The sequence below is a fragment of the Loxodonta africana genome, chromosome 7 (assembly GCF_030014295.1).
Source record: "Loxodonta africana isolate mLoxAfr1 chromosome 7, mLoxAfr1.hap2, whole genome shotgun sequence".
NCBI classification, from domain to species: Eukaryota; Metazoa; Chordata; class Mammalia; order Proboscidea; family Elephantidae; genus Loxodonta; species Loxodonta africana.
Genome location: NC_087348.1, coordinates 22,386,963 through 22,404,383, shown reverse-complemented (window position 1 = coordinate 22,404,383; position 17,421 = coordinate 22,386,963). Strand labels below are relative to the sequence as shown.

The 17,421-nt window shown below is 38.2% G+C and overlaps 1 protein-coding gene across 1 annotated transcript; it reads left to right on the top strand.

The window, feature by feature from the left end:
* The first annotated feature begins 8,164 nt into the window (after positions 1–8,164).
* On the top strand, positions 8,165–9,307 carry LOC100653902 (olfactory receptor 4C15-like). Its single transcript, XM_023542071.2, has one exon. The coding sequence runs from the start codon at positions 8,165–8,167 to the stop codon at positions 9,113–9,115; it is 951 nt and encodes a 316-aa protein (XP_023397839.2). The 3' UTR covers positions 9,116–9,307.
* The last annotated feature ends 8,114 nt before the right edge of the window (positions 9,308–17,421 follow it).

Sequence of the window (17,421 nt, the reverse complement as noted above, 5' to 3'; positions counted from 1 at the left end):
ATAGGGTTGATATGTGTCAGAATCGACTGGATGGCAACAGGTTTTGTTTTGTTTTCTCCTTTTTTTTAAGACATACTACTGCCTAGCTAAAAGACTACATTTCCCAACATCCCATGTATCTAGGTGTGGCCACATGACTAAGTTCTGGCCAATGAAATGTAAATGAAAGTCATAATATAAACGGTAATTCTGTGAATGTGGAATTTTGGCGGAAATTCAAGCAGCGATTGTGGACCATGAGGATGTGTGTTAAGGTTAGCAGAAAAGCAAAACAGAAGGAGCCTGTAATCCTGATGTTGTGGAGCTGCCATACACATACAACTTGCCCCAGGCTTCCTTTATGTAAGAGGAAAATACATTTCTGTCTCATTTAAGTCACTGTTAAAAAAAAAATAAGTAGGCTCAGAATCTACATCTTCTATTACATGAGTTGTTCTGACCATTCATGTAATATTACCTATCGATTGAGATCTCACAAATTTTTTATCTGTTCTATGCATCCTCCAAGTTGTTGTTGTTGTTAGGTGCCCTTGAGTCAGTTCCAGCTCATAGCAACCCTATGCACAACAAAACGAAACACTGCCCAGTCCTGCTCCATCCTCAAAGTCCTTATGCTTGAGTCCATTGTTGCAGACACTGTCAATCCATCTGGTTGGGGGTCTTCTCTTTTTCACTGATCCTCTACTTTAGTAAGCCTGGTGTCCTTCTCCAGGGACTGATCCCTCCTAATAATATGTCCAAAGTATGTGAGACATAGTCTCGCCTTCCTTGCTTCTAAGACTGCTACTTCCATGGGTGTTGATTGTGGATCCGAGTAAAACGAAATCCTTGACTTCAATCTTTTCTCCATTTATCATGATGTTGCTTATTGGTTCAGATGTAAGGATTTTTGTTTTCTTTATGATGAGGCACAATTCATACTGAAGGTTGTGGTCTTTGATATTCATCAGTAAGTACTTCAAGTCTCCATGCTAGCAAGCAAGGTTGTGTCGTCTGCAAATTGTGGGTTGTTAATGAGTCTTCATCAATCCTGATGCCTCATTCTTCTTCGTATAGTCCAGCTTCTTGTTTCATTTGCTCAGCATACAGATTGAATAAGAATGGTGAAAAGGTACAACACTGATGCACACCTTTCCTGACTTTAAAACAAGCAATATCCCCTTGTTCTATTCAAAGGACTGCCTCTTGATCTATGTACAGGTTCCTCATCAGCACAATTAAGTGTTCTGGAATTTTCTTTCCTCAAAATATTATCCATAATTTGGTATGATCCACACAGTCAAATTCCTTTGCATAATCAATAAAACACAGATAAATATCTTTCAGCCAAGATCTGTCTGACATCAGCAATAATGTGTCTGGTTCCATGTTCTCTTCTGAATCCTGCTTGAATTTCTGGCCGTTCTGTGTCAATGTACTGCTTGCAGCCTCTTTTGAATGCTCTTCAGGAAAATTTTACTTGTGTGTGATGTTAATGATATTGTTCAATAAGTTCCACATTCAGTTGGATCAGCTTTCTTTGAAATAGGCATAAATGTGGATCTATTCTAGTCACTTGGCCAGGTAACTGTCTTCCAGATTTCTTGGCATAGATGAATGAGCACTTCCAGCACTGCACCCATTTGTTGAAACATCTCAATTGGTATTCCCTCAATTCCTGGACCCTTGATTTTACCAATGCCTCCAGTGCAGCTTGGACCTCTTCCTCCAGTACTATCTATTCCTGATCATATGCTACCTCCTGAAACAGTTGAACATAGACCAGTTCTTTTTGGTAGAGTGACTGTGTATTCTATCCATCTTCCTTTGATGCTTCCTGCATTGCTTACTATTTTCCCTGTAGAATCCTTCAATATTGCAACTCAAGGCTTGAAGTTTTTCTTCAGTCCTTTCAGCTTGAGAAATGCTGAGCATATTCTTCCTTTTTGGCTTTCTATGTCCAGCTCTTTGCGCATGTCCTTATAATTCTTCACTTTGTCTTCTATAATGAACCTTTGAAGTCTTCTGTTCAGCTCTTTTACTTCATCATTTCTTCCTTTCCCTTTAGCTACTCAACATTCAAGAGCAACTTTCAGACTCCCTTCTGACATCCATTTTGGTTTTTTATTTCTTTTCTGTCTTTTTAATGACTTTTTGCTTTCTTTAGGTATGATGTCCTTGATGTCATTCCACAACTAGTCTGATATTTGTTCGTTAGTGTTCAGTGAGTCAAATCTGTTCTTGAGATGGTCTCTAAATTCAGGTGGGATATACTCAAGGCAGTACTTTGGCTCTCATGGACTTGTTCTAATTTTCTTCAACTTCAACTTGAAATTGCATATCAGCAATTGATTGTCTGTTCCACAGTCGGCCCCTGGCCTTGTTCTGACTGATGATATTGAGCTTTTCCATTATCTCTTTCCACATATGTAGTTGATCTGATTCCTGTGTATTTCAATGGTGAGATCCAAGTGTATAGTTACTGTTTATGTTGTTGAAAAAAAGGTATTTACAATGAATAAGTCATTTGTCTTGAAAATTCTATCACACTGTCCCTGACATCATTTCTATCACCAAGGCCATATTTTCCAACTACCGATCCTTCTTCTTTGTTCCCAACTTTCACATTCCAATCACCAGTATTTATCAATGCATGTTTGATAAATTTCAGCCTGCATAAGATGGTAAAAATCTTTAACTTCTTCATCTTTGACCTTAGTGGTTTGTGGGTAAATTTGAAGAACAGTCATATTAACTGGTCTGGTAGGTGTATGGATATTATCCTATCACTGAGAGGGTTATAGTTCAGGATAGATCTTGAAATGTTCTTTTTGACAATAAATGCAACACCACTCTTCTTCCAGTTGTCATTCCCAGCATAGTAGACCATATGATTGTCCAATTCAAAATATAGCCAATACTAGTCCATTTCAGCTCACTAATACCTAGGATATCAATGTTTTTGTGTTCCATTTAATTTTTGACAATTTGTAATTTTCCTAGATCCATAATTTGTACATTCCATGTTTGCATTTTTAATGGATGTTTGCAGCTGTTTCTTCCCATTCTGAATCATGCCACATCATAAAATGAAGGTCTAGAAGGCTTCACTCCATCTTTGTCATTAATGTTGACTCTGCTTTGAGGAGGCAGCTCTTCCCCAGTTGTATTTTGAGTGATTTCCAACCTGAGGGACTCATCTGCAGGCACTACATTAGATAATGTTCTGCTGCTATTCATAAGCATTTTCACTGGCTAATTTTTTTTGCAAGTAGTCCACCAAGTTCTTCTTCCTAGTTTGTCTTAGCCTGGAAGCTCAGCTGGAACCTGTCCGCCATGTGTGACCCTGCTGGTGTTTGAATACTGGTGGCATAACCTCCAGCATCACAGCAACATGGAGGCCCCCACAATACTACAGACTGACAGGCGCTTGGGGGGGAGGCGGGATTAGGGGCAGTTGTGTTAATAAGATAGGACTCAGTCCACAAGTTTAGATTGTATCTTGATTCAATCTCTTTTGAGATATAAGAGAGGGAATAGAGCAAAGAGGAAGAGGACCTCACACCACCAAGAATGAAGAATGAGGATTGGAGCACATCCTTTGGACCTGGGGTTCCTGTGCTAAGAAGCTGCAGGACCAGGAAGAGATTGATGCCAAGGATCTTCCCCCAGAACAGGCAGAGAGAGAAAGCCTTACCCTGGAGCTGGTGCCCTGATTTCAGATTTCTTGTCTCCTAGACTGTGAGTTAAAGAATTTCTGTTTACTAAAGCCATCAACTTGTGGTATTTCTGTAATAACAGCACTAGATAACTAAGACAGCAACTAAATGCTTAAGTACTGTGCCACCAGGATTCCTATAGGGATTTGGGTTTCCTAATCTTAGCTTGTAAAATACATGATTATCTCTATATTAAAATTTGAAAAATTCACCGCTACCCATGATAAAAAAGTTTAATAAAGTGGAAATAGAAAGATCGTTTAATTTGAGAAAAGATATCCACCTAAAAAGCTACCAGAAAAATCAAACTTAGTTGGAAACACTAGATGAACATTCTATTTCACTGAGGTAATTTAAGTCATCAAACGAAAGCTTCCAGACTCACACAACTGTATCTATCAGTCTACGAGCATCCATTCACTTATATGCTGCCTTTTAACTGCTACTGTAACTGAAGTATCTGTGACCCTTGCCAAAGACAACCAGTCTTTCTATACTTCTACATGTGACTTCATCTTCTCACTGCTTACACAGGACTTTTGTCTAAGAATCTCCTTTGTCTATTATTTCATCCGTATTCCCCTCTCTACTGAATCAGTGACATCATCAAAGAAGCAATCTGTTACTGCTCTCGTTGTTAAAAATATTTTTTTGACTCCTCATGGATAGATGTTGTACCTTATTCCAGAACTCAGCTCTTGCATTTTGTAAGAACATAGGCTTTTCCATTCCAGCATACACATTGTTAAATTCCTGAACAGAAAGGGAAGTGAAAACATCTTCACATAGAATCTCTGGGGTAGTTATAAAAGAAGGAGATTAAAAAAAAAAAAATTCCCAATTGATTTGGGACGTCGCAATTCTGCCAACGCTTAAGTACTTCAAACCACGTAAAAGTATCTTGGATAATCATGCTGACTGAAACTTTTCAAACCCCCGAGAGGCAACTGAGAGGCAGTTCTACAGGTTCATGTCCTCTCAGGGAAACCTCTTTAAATTCCAGTTGGAAATAAAGGAGGAGACCTTTGCTTCTCTGTGTTTTGTTCCATGACACCAAATTGGAAACAGCACTTGAGAAGCAGTGGGGAACATTCTTTGCCTAGTGTGCCTGTGAGACTTTCTCTCTCTCTTAAATGTAGAAATAAGACTTGGAAATGGCATTTACATTTTATCCAGCCACTGAATGGACTTTTCTCCACAAAGAATAGGAGATTGGCAACACCAGAATTTTCAAAAAAACATGATATATGGTGAGATTTATAATTCACATTTTTGCATTTTCAGCATTATTTAATCATTAATATAAACTGGCATCAGTTAGTTTTCAGACAACTTGATTTTCTTTGTATAAAGAAGCTGCCTGAAGTAGAAGTGGACTCGTGGGTTTGAGAGCTACTAAAGGATTACAAAGGCCATTCAAAAGTTCTATGCATTAAAAAAATTGGCATACCTACACTGTGACCAAATAAAATAATTTCCATTTTTAAATTAATAAAAGAAGAAGGGAAAGAGCTTATCAGTAAAAGCACTTGTCAGCCCTGTTCATGATAAAGGGGGAATTAAGTGTAAGTAAAAATGTTGACAATTCTTCTCTGTGTCAATGGTCTGGGGTCTTGATCTCCTGTTGAATGTATTTATGTGTATTGTGTTATCTGATTCTATCAATAGGCATTCTTATTAGCTCACTTTTCAGAGGTGGAAACCAAGGATTTGAAGTAACTTGTTCCATAACTAAATAGAAGAGCTTGGATTTGAATACAAGCTTGTATGAGCCTGGAGGTGATGTTCTTACTTATTTCACTTCATTGTCTCCCTTACTTTTGTCCTAGGCTAAACTGACCACTGTTGGATCCTATATCTGTTGTAGAGTGATAACTTTCACTAAAGCCTTCTGTAACAGAGTTTTTTATTGTGACATATCAGAAAACAAAAAAGGGAAATTGGCTGTAAGCACTCAGGTTACAAACAAACCAAAATCCAAAGAAGGATAATCAATAAGTGCTTTTTATACAATTTTGACAGGTGCTGATTCATCAAGAGTCAGGGTGTTTTCAACCGGCTCTTTACAATCCTTGGAACAATTAAAAAAATATATATATATTTTATTTTATTTTATTTTATTTTACCTATGAGTAAATAACTTACAGACTATCATTGGTTAAGGGAAAGAGAAAGAACTAAGATCATGATTGGGAGGCATTTTCTTGTTTCTCTTTTCTAACAATTTGGTCTGTTGGCTCAGGGGTCCTGGCTCGATCATATAATGATTGCTTTCTGTGGTGTGGGCTACCTGTGATATAGGGTAGATCTCCAACTCCCTTCCCGGGGTAAGTTGTTACTTACTTTTGGTAAGCACTTCCTCAGTCCATTGAACAAGTTAGAGCACTCAGTCCTACCCCATTGATACAATTTCTTAGTGTTTAAAGCCCTATAAAAAAAAAAAAAAAAAATTGGCCTGTTGTGGTTATGGCCTTCTGTGGTTAGGTTAACCCTTTATTCTACTGACAATCTTTATGTTATAATATGTGGTCTTTGACAGACCCAATGACCGTTTTGGGTTTGTTTTATGCTTTGTTTTCTGGGTAACTGCTTGCAGCTGGATATGGAGTTATCTGTGCTGGCACAATTTAGGATTGCCTAGGTCCCTGGGAACATAAGGAAAATGGCTGTTTAAAAGCAAACAGATGACATTAACCCGTAAAATTGCATATTCATTAGTTTTATTTGTCAATTCTAAGTGGCATTCAACAAAATCAGTTTACTGATATAAGCCCCACAAGTATTTTATTCATCTCTTTAGCAAACATGTAATTACGTAAATGATTTGAGTGATAAATTTCTGGTATAGGTATAAAGGAGGACACACTCATCCTTCAAAGCTGTGTCTACCTATGGAAAATGAAGTCAGAGGTTGAAGTAATTATGTGGTTGAGTCACGGAAATGCTTTCTATGGGGAAAGCAGCTGGTTTACTGAGTGAGATAATAATAACCACAATCTGCAACACTTCTTTGCCATAAGCAACGCCTTCACATTTTCAGAATTAGCCCTCATCGTAGTCTTAGGAGATGCTTAGGTAAGCAATGCATGAACCATTTTACAATAATGTTATATAATGGTGAAACAAATAAACCGTGAGGACTTGCACTTGATCGTATTGAGTCACGTTGTTTAAATATTTGGTTAAGAATTAATAAAGTCTTAATTAATTAAAGAATTAATAAAGACTGGCTTATGTTGAGCATGTTGTTTCTATTCTTCACTTCCATGGTTGTTGCCCTTTGTATAAGTATTTGATGTGTATGTGTGTATATATAGAGTCGGGCCATTACCTTCTGGTTATAAATCATATGGAGTTTCTTTTCCCCGAGGTGTCTAATTTAAACATGAACAAATGAATCAGAAGGTTTTAACCTTGAGAGGTGTGTGGAGAGCGTAGAAAGGCCATCCTCACTCTGAAGTTCTCCCTAGAAAAGAAACATTCTCACTACTTTCTTTATGGATCCAGTGGAATGGACTTTGGCTGTGGCACCAGAAAATCCCAGATCTACCTTTTGTTAATTTCTTGAACTCTCAAACTATAACTTAGCTAATAGTAAACTAGGGATAATAAGACCTCATATGGACAGTATCCTAGACACTAAAAAAAAAAAAAAAAGACACTAGGCACTGAGCAATTGCTTTTTTCCTTGCATTATTTCACTCAGTCATCAGCAGAACACTTTGAAGTAGGTATTATTATTTTTTGGCAGCTTCTGTTTATATTATAAAATGATGACTAAAACAAAAACGAAGACAAACCAAAACTTAATGCATCCTTATTTTTGTTAAACATACAGTTAGGGAATTTTCTGCTGGCCTTTATTTTTGATAAGAAATGAATTAATTCATCTTAAAGGCCCAGTTCAGCTCAAATTTTTAAAGCAATAAGTGGGGGAGTAGGCGTGATTTCCAATTGCCTGTTAAAATGCATGTTAGCTGTTCTTTTATTTGTAGGTAAGGCAGTCTCCTGGAGAGAGATGCATTTCCCATGCAAGTCATCCTGGTTCCCATGCCATGTCAATGGGAGGCATAACTAATACATTATAGTCCTCCTTTCCTCAGAGCTTGGATGTGCTTCAGAATCCTCCTCAACATTTCACTCTAGGTGGCCACTCCTAACAAGTCAAAGCTGGCACCCACTTTAAAAACTAATTGTCATCCCTACCACATGTGAATGGTTCGCTTCCCCACATTGAAACTCTGACTGTTAGAAAGAGTTTAACCTCAATTCTGACTGATGGCTCAAGAACTTTCTAATTTTGTATTCTTAACAACAATAGAAGCACTTAAAATAATTTTGATTATGAATGCACCAATACTTTGATGACTACGCTAATATCATAAACTCATTTGAGACAAATATCTTTCTCATAATTTCAGATTCTATATGATCACTGTGTTAGCTTCCACCTTTTCCTCTGAAATATGCAAAACGAAAGCTTCGTAACTGAGTTCGTCCTCTTGGGTCTTTCATGGAACCCAAGTGTTCAAAAAATAGAATTTGTTGTATTTTTGTTTTGCTACATGGCAACTGTTGGGGGCAATTTGCTAGTTGTGGTGACCATCATCAGCAGCCCGGCACTCCTGGGATCCCCCATGTACTTCTTTCTGGCCTTCCTGTCCTTCCTGGATGCCTGCTATTCCTCTGCATTTGCACCAAAGATGATTGTGGACTCCCTCTATGAGAAGAAAACCATCTCCTTCAAGGGCTGTATGACCCAGCTCTTTGCTGAGCACTTCTTTGCTGGAGTGGAGGTGATCTGCTATGTGGCCATTTGCAAGCCATTGCACTACACTATCTGCTATGTGGCCATTTGCAAGCCATTGCACTACCCCTCTATCATGAACTGGAGGCTCTGTGGTATCCTGATGGGGGTAGCCTGGACAGGGGGCTTCTTGCATTCTGTGATACAAATTCTCTTTACTTTCCAGCTGCCCTTCTGTGGCCCCAATGTTACCGATCACTTCCTATGTGATTTGAACCCATTATTGAAGCTTGCCTGCACTGACACTCACATCCTTGGCCTTTTTGTGGTTGCCAATAGTGGGTTTATCTGCACCATAATCTTCTCTTTGTTGCTCATCTCCTATTGTGTCATCTTGCTCTCTCTAAGAACTCATAGTTCTGAAGGACGGCTGAAAGCTCTCTCCACCTGTGGAACTCACATTGCTGTCGTGGTTTTGTTTTTTTTTCCCTGCATAACTATGTATGCCCGACCTCCATCTGCTTTCTCCTTCGACAAGATGGTGGCCATAGTTTGCACTTTTGTAACTCCCTTGCTCAATCCTTTGATTTATACTTTCAGGAATAAGGAAGTGAAAAATGCGATGAGGAAATTATGGACCAGATTGGTGGTGGTTTCCGATGAAAAATAAAACATTAAACTTAAAAATTTAAATTTCAAGAGGAAAGAATTCAAAATGGGCTTAATAAAATACTTTATGGGGTGGGAACTTGTAAGGCAGAAAGTAATGTAATGCCACAGAAAAATACTGACGGGTAGGTCAGGAAATGCTATTACCACCCTCGGATCACTCATATCTTGGAGTTGGCAGCTCAGTATCCTTATAGGTAATTTAAGGAAAGTTGAATTTTATGTTTGTTTAGAATATAGTAAAGAAAAGAAATCACTAAAAAAGAGGAATCATATTATCTACTAAACTTCTTGCAATGCACACCATACTTTTAAAAGTCCTAAGGAGAGTAGAAAACAAATCTTAGATATCAGGAATAGGAACTTCATGAAACTATTTTAACTGGAAAAGAAGTTCACTTTTAGGGCCCTTATCCTAGCTAAGCAGCTCTGGTGGCACAGTAGGCAACCCCTTAGCTGCTGACATAAAGCGTGTGCGTTCAAAGCCACCACCTACTCCACATCAGAAAGTTGTAGCGGTCTGCTTTCCTTACAAACATCACAAATCCGGAAACCTTCTGAGTCCAAACTCAGGGGATGGCAATGGTTTTTGTTGTTGTTTGTTGCTGTTGTTGTTTTCTTAAGAATCATTGCTTCCTAGCTAAAAGAGATTCCCCAGCATCCAATGTAGTTAGGTGTGATCATGTGAACAAATTACGGTGAATAAAATGTAAATGAAAGTGGTATATTAAATGGTAAATCTATAAATGTGGAATTGTGGTGGGAATTCAGGCAGACATCTTGGACTATGAGGATGTGTGTCAAGGTTAGTGGAAAAGAGAGATCGAAGGATCCTAAAACCCTAATGTTGTAGAGTTGTAATAGCAGCCCCATACTACTTGGCTCAGACTTCCTATAGGTAAGAGGTAAATAAATTTCCAACTTGTTTAAGTTACTGCTAAAAAATAAAGTAATATCAGAATCTACATCATCTATTACAGTTATGAGTTGTTCTGTTCATTAATGATGCAATATTCCATGTTCATTTGTTCTCACAAATTTCTTATATTCTATAGGATCTCTGAATTAGTTCACATTAAATAGCCTTTATCCATTAAACATCTTATTTAACAGCTCAATGTCTGACTTTTTTTTTCTTTTGACACCCTGACATCTGAAACAAATCTTGGTCATACTGTTTTGTTATGGAGACTTGATGTTACTAATACTATCTGGTAAATTATATGATTACCTCTGTATTAGAATTTGAAAAATTCTCAACTGTTTACAATACTGAGGTTTAGCAAAGTTGGAATTGAAAGGTGCTTCAATTTGAAGAAAGATATCTGCTTAAAAAATTACTACAAGCATCAAACTTAATGGGAAGCATTGATGTACTTTCTCCCTATTTCAATGAAATAATTTAAATTATCAAAAGAGAATTTCCAGACTCCTACAGCTATTTTTTACAGCTGTATCTATCAATCTGACAACATCCATTCACTTACATGCTGCCTTTTAAGTGCTACTGTAAGTGAAGTATCTGTAACCCGTATCAAAGACAACCAGTCTTTCTTTACTTTTACATGGGAGCTCATCTCCTCACTGCTTACACAAGGATGCTTGCCTAAGGATCTCTTCTGACTCTTATTTCATCCATGTTTCCCTCTCTACTGGATCATTTACATCATCAAAGAAGCAATCCATTACCTCTGTCATCGTTAAGAATATTTTTTTGACTCCGCTTCCTTTGTATCTAATACCCCATTTCTTTCTCTCTCCTTGGAAGGAAAAATAAATGGGGTCTCTAAAATGCCCGGCCGTGATTTCTCTCCTTCCAATCTCCTTAAACTCCCTTCAGCCACATGTAAATAACTAGAACTATCTGAAAATCCTCTCTTCAAGGTCACCACAGACCTCTGCATTATTAAATTAAACAGCAGTTGTTCATTTCTCATCTTATTACATCCTTTTACATCTTTTAACCCAGTTGCTCTATTCACTCTTCATTTACATAATCTCTTACATGACCAAGGTTCCCAAATTAATATTGCCAGCCCAGGCTTCTTCTTTGAGGTTGAGATCTGGACATCCAACTGCTTCCATGGTTTTTCCATCTAAATGACAAGTTGGTTTCTTAAACCGGGTAAATCCAAATCTGTGTTTCTGGTTGTTCTGACCCAATCCCCAATCAGTCTCCACTCACATCATCCTCCATCTCTACCAATGGCTCATTTGGTTTATTGTTTTTCTCCTTGCCCGCATCCACTCTATCAGGAAATGCTGTTAGCTTTAAACTATATCCCAAATTCAAAAACTTCTTATCATCTTTAGAGCTGTCACTTAATTCCAAGCCACCATCCTCTTTCACCTCGGTTATTGCAAATCCCTCTTACTCAGTCTCCCTGCTTTTACCTTTGTATACAAAACCCCAGTTCTATCCTCAGCAAGGCATTTATAGTTATCCTTTACACCCATAAGTCAGATCATGTCATCAATCTGCTTAACTGCAGTGGTGCTCAGGATAAAAGCTAAAACCTTACAATTGCTAAAGATCAGGCAGAAGTAATCTTGCTACCTTCCCACCTCTCTGAACTCCTCTCTCATGGCTGACCCCTCACTGATCCTCCAGTCCATGTGACCCCTTTCTGTTCTGCTTCCTGACCTGGTATGCTCTTGCCCTAGGGCCTTCACATCCATAGGGTGTTCCTTCTGTCTGGAATACTTTTCCTTCCCCTGAACTCTCTAAATGGCTTACAATCTCATTTTGTATTCACAGATCTGAAGAACTGATATTTTAAATGAAACTACCCTTGGACCTGGACAAGCAGAACCCTGTCCCTGCTTCCATGCTTTGGAGTGCCTGCTGCAAAATGTCCAACATTCTCCAGTGCCTGTGACTGGGAAGTCTGTAGTGCCGTCTGGGTATAGCATCCCAACTTGGACATAACTTTAAGGACCCCTGACTATTTCTACTTTTAATGTTGCTCTTCCATACTGTATCCCATTTATGGAGTCCTCCAGGACCTCTTATTCAGCCCCAATCAAGTTATGACTGGTCGTGCGGCTGGGACCCCAGTTCAAGTTACATGGTCTGACATGCAAATGGCTTCAGCAGGCTGGATCTTTGTTTACTTATTTTTTCCAGAAGATTACAGTAGTTTGGGTTACCAGAGTGGTGCTGACATGCTCAGTTCAGGGGACACAAGTTCAGTGCTCTGGGATAAAAATAGTCCACTGCTGATCCTTGCCCTTGGGCCCTTTGTGTGGGGCCTTATCAAGCTCTCATCTGTCTATGCTCTGACTGACGGTGTTAAGAGTGGATGAAGACATCCTTTACCCTGAGTGTCCATCTTGATGGTACCTAACAAGATCACCCAATCTTTCCACAGACTCCAGGGCCTGTATCAGGCAGCTCTCCGTGGATTTCTATCCTTGAATCACAAGGAATGTATCCAGGTCAGCTAGTTGTTCTGGTCAGGGCAAACCTCTAAAATTTTAATAAAAAGAAAGCAACCCTTGTTCTTTGTTCCCATAGGTGCTTGATGTGAAGGTGATTCTGGCCCTTAACTTTTCTGATGAATCACTTCAATTCTACATCTTTTGTGGGGTATAAATTACCCTAGAAGTAGGTAGAGTAAAATGTTTACATACTGAATGGAGTAACAAAGTGTTTAGTTTGGCCCCTTTCTGAAGCGGACTGATGGGGGATCTCCAGGTTTCCCTCAAACTTCAATCACAATGTTACATTTCATCAGAGTAAACTGATCTGTCATTCATTCTTTTCATATAACATGAGAAGAGAAGAAAATATTAAACCAACAAAGCCCAGGTACTGTCGAGTTCATTCTGACTCATGGGAACCCCATGTGTGTCAGAGTAGAGCTGTGCCTCATAGGGCTTTCAAGTACTAATTTTTTGGAAGTAGATGGCCAGGACCATGTTCTGAGGTGGCTCGAGGTGGACGTTAACATCCATCCTTTTGGTTAACAGGTGTGTGCATTAACGATTTGTACCACCCAGGGACGGAAATCAGGCTTTTAGTTTTAACGTCATGGAATATCAACATCAGGTATGTAGAGAAAAAGGTAACATTTGGATTAATCTACATAGTTTTGCATATTTGTATATGAAATATGTTATTCCTTAATAAGCACTCAATTCTACCCCAGCCCAAGAACAGCACATGCTGTCCTCATGTATAGATGCTGTGCCTGATCCCAGAACTGAGCTCTTGCATTTAGTGAGAACATAGGCATTTCCATTCCAGCATACACATTGTTATATTCCTGAACAGAAAGGGAAGTGGAAACATCTTCGCATACAATCTCAAGAGTAGTTATAAAAGAAGGAGATTAAAAAAAAAAAAAAATTCCCAATTGATTTCAGACCTCGCGATGCTGCCAATGCTTAAATACTTCAAACCACGTAAAAGTGCCTGGGATAATCATGCTGACTGAAATTTTTCAAACCCCCAGGGGCAACTGAGAGGCAGTTCTACAGGTTCATGTCCTCTCAGGGAAACCTTCTTAAATTCCAGTTGGAAATAAAGCAGGAGACCTTTGCTTCTCTGTGTTTTGTTCCATGACACCAAATTTGAAACAGCACTTGAGAAGCAATGGGGAACATTCTCTGCCTTGTGTACGTGTGAGACTTTCTCTCTCTCTTAGATGTAGAAACAAGACTTGAAAATGGCATTCACATTTTATCCAGCCACTGAATGGACTTTTCTCCATAAAGAATAGGAGATAGGCAACACCAGAATTTTCAAAAAAAAACATGGTATATGGTGAGATTTATAATTCACATTTTTGCATTTTCAGAATTAATCATTAATATAAATTAGATCAATTAATTTTCAGACAACTTGATTTTCTTTGTATAAAGAAGCTGCCTGAAGTAGGAGTGGACTCATGTGGGTTTCACAGGTACTAAGGGATTACAAAGGTTATTTAAAAGTGCTATGCACCTCAAATTCTCATAAAAAGACCAAACTTAATGGTCTGACTGAGACTGGAGGAACCCCGGCGGCCATGCTCCCCAGACCTTCAGTTGACACAAGACAGGAACCATCCCCGAAGACTACTCATCAGAAATGAAAGGGACTGGTCAGCGGGTGGGAGAGAGACGCTGATGAAGAGTGAGCTAATTATATCAGGTGGACACTTGAGATTGTGTTGGCAGCTCTTGTCTGGAGCGGGGACAGGAGGATAGAGAGAGAGGGAAGCCGGCAAAATTGTCAAGAAAGGAGAGACTGAAAGGGCTGACTCAAGAGGGGGAGAGCAAATGGGAGTAGGGAGTGAGATGTATGTAAACTTATATGTGACAGACTGATTGGATTTGTAAACGTTCACTTGAAGCTTAATAAAAGTTATTAAAAAAAAAAAAGTGCTATGCATTAAAAAAAAAAAAAATTGGCATATCTACACTGTGACCAAATAAAATAATTTCCATTTTTAAAGTAATAAAGAGTCAAAGAGTTTATCATTAAAAGCACTTGTCAGCCCCGTTCATGGTAAAAGGGGAATTAAGTGTAAGTAAAAATGTTGACAATTCTCTGTGTCAGTGGTCTGGGGGCTTGATCGCCTGTTGAATGTATTTATGTGTATTGTGTTATCTGATTCTATCAATAGGCATTCTTATTAGCTCACTTTTCAGAGGTGGAAACCAAGGATTTGAAGTAACTTGTTCCATGAGACATAACTAAATAGAAGAGCTTGGATTTGAACTCAAGCCTGTATGAGTCTGGAGTTGATGTTGGTACTTATTTTACTTCATTGTCTCTCTTACTTTTGTCCTAGGCTAAACTGACCACTGTTGAATCCTACTTCTGTTGTAGAGTGATAACTTTCACTAAAGCCTCCTGCAACAGAGTTTTTTTTTATTGTTACATATCAGGAAACAAAAAAGGATATTGGCTGCAAGCAATCAGGCTACAAACAAACCAAAATCTAAAGAAGGATAATCAATAAGTGCTTTTTTTACAGTTTTGACAGGTGCTGATTCATCATGAGTAATAGTAATTCTAGGGGTTCTTCACAGCCATTGGTATAATTGCCTACAAGAAAATTACTTAGAGACTATCTTTGGTTTAAGGAAATACAAAGAACTATTTGTTTTAAGATCATGATTGGGTGACCTTTTCTTGTTTATCTTTTCTAACAGTTGGTCTGTTGGCTCAGGGGTCCAGGATCTGTCATATGATAATTGCTTTCTGTGATGCGGGCTATGTGTGATGTTGGGTAGATCTCTAACTCACTTCCTGGGGTAAATTGTCACTTAGTTTTGGTACGCACTTCCACAGTCCATCGAACGAGTTAGAGCACTCAGTCCTCCTCCTTTGATACAGTTTCTTAGTGTCTGAAGCCCTGTGAATCCTGAGAAACAAATTGGCCTGTTGTGGTTATGGCCTTCTGTGGTTAGGTTAACCCTTTATTCTACTGATAATCTTTATATTTTAATACATGTTTGTTGACAGACCCAATGACCCTTTTGGGTTGGTTTTATGTTTTTTGTTTGTTTCTGGGTAACAGCTTGCAGCTGGATATGGAGTTAACAGTGCTGGCACAATTTAGGATTGCCTAGGTCCCTGGGAACATAACGAAAATGGTTGTTTAAAAGCAAACAAACAGATGACATTAAACTGTAAAATTGTATATTCATTAGTTTTATTTGTCAATTCTAAGTGGCATTCAACAAAATCAATTTACTGATATAAGCCCCACAAGTATTTTATTCATCTCTTTTGCAAACATATAATTATGTAAATGATTTGAGTGATAAATTTCTATTATATGTACAAACAAGGACATGCTCATCCTTCAATGCTGTGTCTACCTGTGGAAAATGAAGTCAGAAGTTGAAATAATTATCTGGTTGAATCGTGGAAATGCTTTCTATGGGGAAAGCAGCTGGTTTATTGAGTGAGATAATAATAACCGCAGTTTGCAACAGTTCTTTGGGATAACCAACGCTTTCACATTTTCAAAATTGGCCCTCATCATAGTCTTGTCAGATGCTTTGGTAAGCAATGTGTGTACTATTTTACAATAACATTATATAATTTCGAAATGAATATACCTTGCGGAGTTGCACTTGCTCATGTCAGGTCATGTTGTTTAAACAACTGGTTAAGAATTAATAAAGTCTTAAGACTGGCTTATGTTGAATATGTTGTTTCTATTCTTCACTTCCATGGTTGTTGCCCTTGGTACATGTATTTGATATTTATTTATATGGTAGGGCCATTACCTTCTGATTATAAATCACGTGGAGTTTCTTTTCCCTGAGGTGTCTGATTTAAACATGAACAAATGAATCAGAAGGTTTTAACCTTGAGAGCTGTGCGGAGACTGTACAAAGGCCATCCTTGCTCTGAAGTTCTCCCAGAAAAGAAACATTCTCACTGCTTGTTATTGATCCAGTGGAATGGACTTTGACTTTGGAGCCAGAACATCCCAGATATACCTTTTGTTAATTTTTTAACTTAACCTCCCAAATTAGGGGTAATAAAATCTAATATGGACTGTATCCTAGAAACTAGGCACTGAGCAATTGCTTTCCTTGCGTTATTTCACTTAGTCAACAACACAACATTTTAAAGTAGGTATTATTATTTTTGTCGGTTTCAGTTTTCATTTTAAAATGATGAATTAAAAAAAAAAACACTAATATATACTCATTTTCTTTAAGCATACAGTTAGGCACTTTTTCCATTGGTCTTTATTTTTTAAATGGAATGAAGTACTTCATCTCAAAGGCCCTGTTCAGCTCAAACTTTTAAAGAAACATTTGGGGGAGTGAGCATGGCTTCCAAATGTCTCTTAAAATACATGTTATCTGTTCTTTTATTTGTAGATAAGGCAGTCTCCTGGGGAGAGATGCATTTCCCATGCAAGTCATCCGGGTTCCCATGCCATGTCAATGGGAGGCATAACTAATACATTATAGTCCTCCTTTCCTCATATCTTGGATGTGCTTCAGAATCCTCCTCAACATTTCACTCTAGGTAGCCACTCCTAACAAGTCAAAGCTGGCACCCACTTTAAAAACTATTTGTCATCCCTACCACATATGAATGTTTCCATTCCCACATATTGAAACTCTCACTGTTTTAAAGGGTTTAACCCCAGCTCTGGCTCATAGCTCAAGAAATTTCTTTTTTTGTATTTTTAACAACAACTAAGGACTTAAAATAATTTTGCTTATGGACTCACCAATACTTTGATGACTATGCTAATATCATAAACTCATTTGAGACAAATATCTTTCTCATAATTTCAGATTCTACACGGTCACTGTGGTAGCTTCCACCTTTTCCTCTGAAAT